The following is a 2,453-nucleotide window of genomic DNA, read 5'->3' as shown; positions in this document are numbered from 1 at the left end:
TCCTGGCCAGGTGGTCTTGTGTTGTATAAGAAAGCAGGCTGAGCATAGACCAGAGGAGCAGGAAGGAAAGTATTGTTCCTCCATGGTCTGTGCTTCAGTCCCTGCCTCCAGCTTCCTGCCTGATTTGTTGCTTAACTTCCCTCAAAGATGGACTATGCCTTAGAAGTGTGAGATGAAATAAACTCTTTCCTGCCCGAGTTGGTTTTGGTCAGTGTTTTATCATACCAAAAGCACCTAGAAGATCACCTATCATTAGTTTCAGTATTCAATGATAAGAAAGTACAGCTGGCTGCGTGTGACGGTCAACCTTTAGTATCAACTTGATTGGATTAGGAATCACCAAGGAAAACAACCTCTAAGCATATCTATCCCATATTTTCTACTATGGATTAAGTGAGGTGGGAAAATATACGCTAAATGTAGGTGACACCAATACACAGGCTGAGGTCCTGGACTGAACAGAAAGTTGAAAATGAGCTAATCATGAGCATCCACTGCTCTCTGCTTTCCCACCACATGTAAACTGTGACCAGATGCCTCAAGCACCTGTCTCTATGCCTTCCTTGTAATAATGGGTATCCTCAAACTACAGGGATAGAAATAAATCATACACCAAAATAAATCCTTCATTCTTTAAGTTTCTTTTATGAGGAATTTTATAACAGCAATGAAAATAGTAAATAATACACAAGATTTGGAGACAGGAGTAATCTGAATCCAGCAGGTGCAGATGAAAAATGGAAGTCTCTCCCTTTATTAGAAAATCTTGCAAAAGTTATTATACACTTAGAGGGATGATACATAATTTATATCGAACTATCTGTTCATCTTTAAAAACCATAAATTTATACTCTTATGATAGGCAAAATCTTATTAAGTAAATTATATTTTTTAAGTTTTTAATTAAGTAATTTTAAAACAAAAGAGGAATTGTATAACTGAGTATTTGTGTATCTAATAATACTTTATCTACCAGTTACAAACTGCCAAGAAGGACATGGTGTATGCCACTGTTATGGGACAGTGGGACAGTGGGACATTTATAATACAAATGGGAACCTTAGTTAATAAATGCATCAGAGTTGAGGATGGCACACCACAACTCAAACTTAGTGTGTTTCACAACTGAACTTACTATATATACCTTCACAGGGAGGAGAATTCTCTGTTTGGTATTGGTAATCTGATTGAGAAATAAACATCAAATAAATTTACATGCAATAGTATTTATGAATTAATATAATCAATACACTACTAGTTCATACTGCATTACCAAGGCCCAGGAGACACGTCCATCCACATAAGAGTCATTTCAGATGAACACCACCAAGCAAACAAAGGAAACACAAAAATCCTTCCTGTGGATTATTGGAAAGCAAAACAATACTAAAGAAAAAAAACTATTTGAGGGTTTTGTATAACACAATCAAGTAATATCTATTCAACAAACTAAGGATAGCATAATGCAGGATGAGCCAGACTTTTGAAAACAGAACAAGAGCTTTAGTTCAGGCCTCCATGACTTGACTGTAGAATCTTGACTTTAGAGCACAATTACCTCAGATATGCAGGCCTTGTTTGTTTAGGAAATCACAGTACTCATCATGTTTTATGAAGCAGAGATGTATGCATGATGCTGGAATAACTGTGGTTTCCCAGGCAACCACTCAGGTGTATAAAAGGCCCTGGGCAGATGGAGACATCCAGACTCAGGAACCTACTGCTGGTCCTCAACTGAACAGTCCATTCCTGACACCATGTGTTACTATGGCAGCTACTATGGAGGCCTGGGCTATGGCTATGGTGGCCTAGGCTATGTCTATGGCTGTGGCTATGGTGGCTATGGTGGCTATGGTGGCTATGGCTACAGGGGCTGCCGCCCACTGGGCTGTGGAAGGTACTGGTCCTATGGCTTCTACTAGGAATGTCTACACATATGTTCAGTCAAACTTGCTATCTAACTGATGTATCTCCAACTTTATTGACATCAAGAATTTCTAACTATCTTCAAAAATTGCAACATTATTCTAACCTGAGAAAAATCAAATATAACATGTCCATCTGTCTCTTCAACTTCAGTTGGACTGTGTGAGAGCTAGCACAGAATTTTTGCAGTATCTTCATAATACTCTGTAAAATGGGATCCAATTGAAATCCCACTTTTTAACATGTGCTTTTAAATAAATATTTAATTTAAAATTGTGCTTTCTTTAGTTTTATTATATCTTCATCAGTTTGGTGTGTATGTTTGTATATTTGTATCTGATTGGTCACATTAGTGTGGTTGCTTGTGGATAAATGAGAGAGCACTGAGGGAAAGGGGGAGAAAGGAAGAAAGCAAAAAGAAGCAGGAGAGGGGGAGGGGAGGGGCAAAGGGGCATTTATTTTCAACATTCATCTGTGAATAGATATATTAGTTCTTTTCTGTTGTGATAAAATACCATGACCAAGGC

General features: G+C 38.0%; 1 protein-coding gene across 1 annotated transcript; it reads left to right on the top strand.

Annotated features, from left to right (window-relative positions):
• Window positions 1–1,757: 1,757 nt before the first annotated feature.
• Window positions 1,758–1,922, top strand: LOC103736486 (keratin-associated protein 20-2-like). Its single transcript, XM_008836004.1, has one exon. It carries the CDS (start codon window positions 1,758–1,760, stop codon window positions 1,920–1,922), a length of 165 nt encoding a protein of 54 aa, XP_008834226.1.
• Window positions 1,923–2,453: the final 531 nt, after the last annotated feature.

This window comes from Nannospalax galili, unplaced genomic scaffold (genome assembly GCF_000622305.1).
Source record: "Nannospalax galili isolate Female #2095 unplaced genomic scaffold, S.galili_v1.0 scaffold136, whole genome shotgun sequence".
Taxonomy (NCBI): Eukaryota; Metazoa; Chordata; class Mammalia; order Rodentia; family Spalacidae; genus Nannospalax; species Nannospalax galili.
The sequence above is the reverse complement of the archived record's forward strand: the minus strand, read 5'-3'. Positions and strand labels throughout refer to the sequence as shown.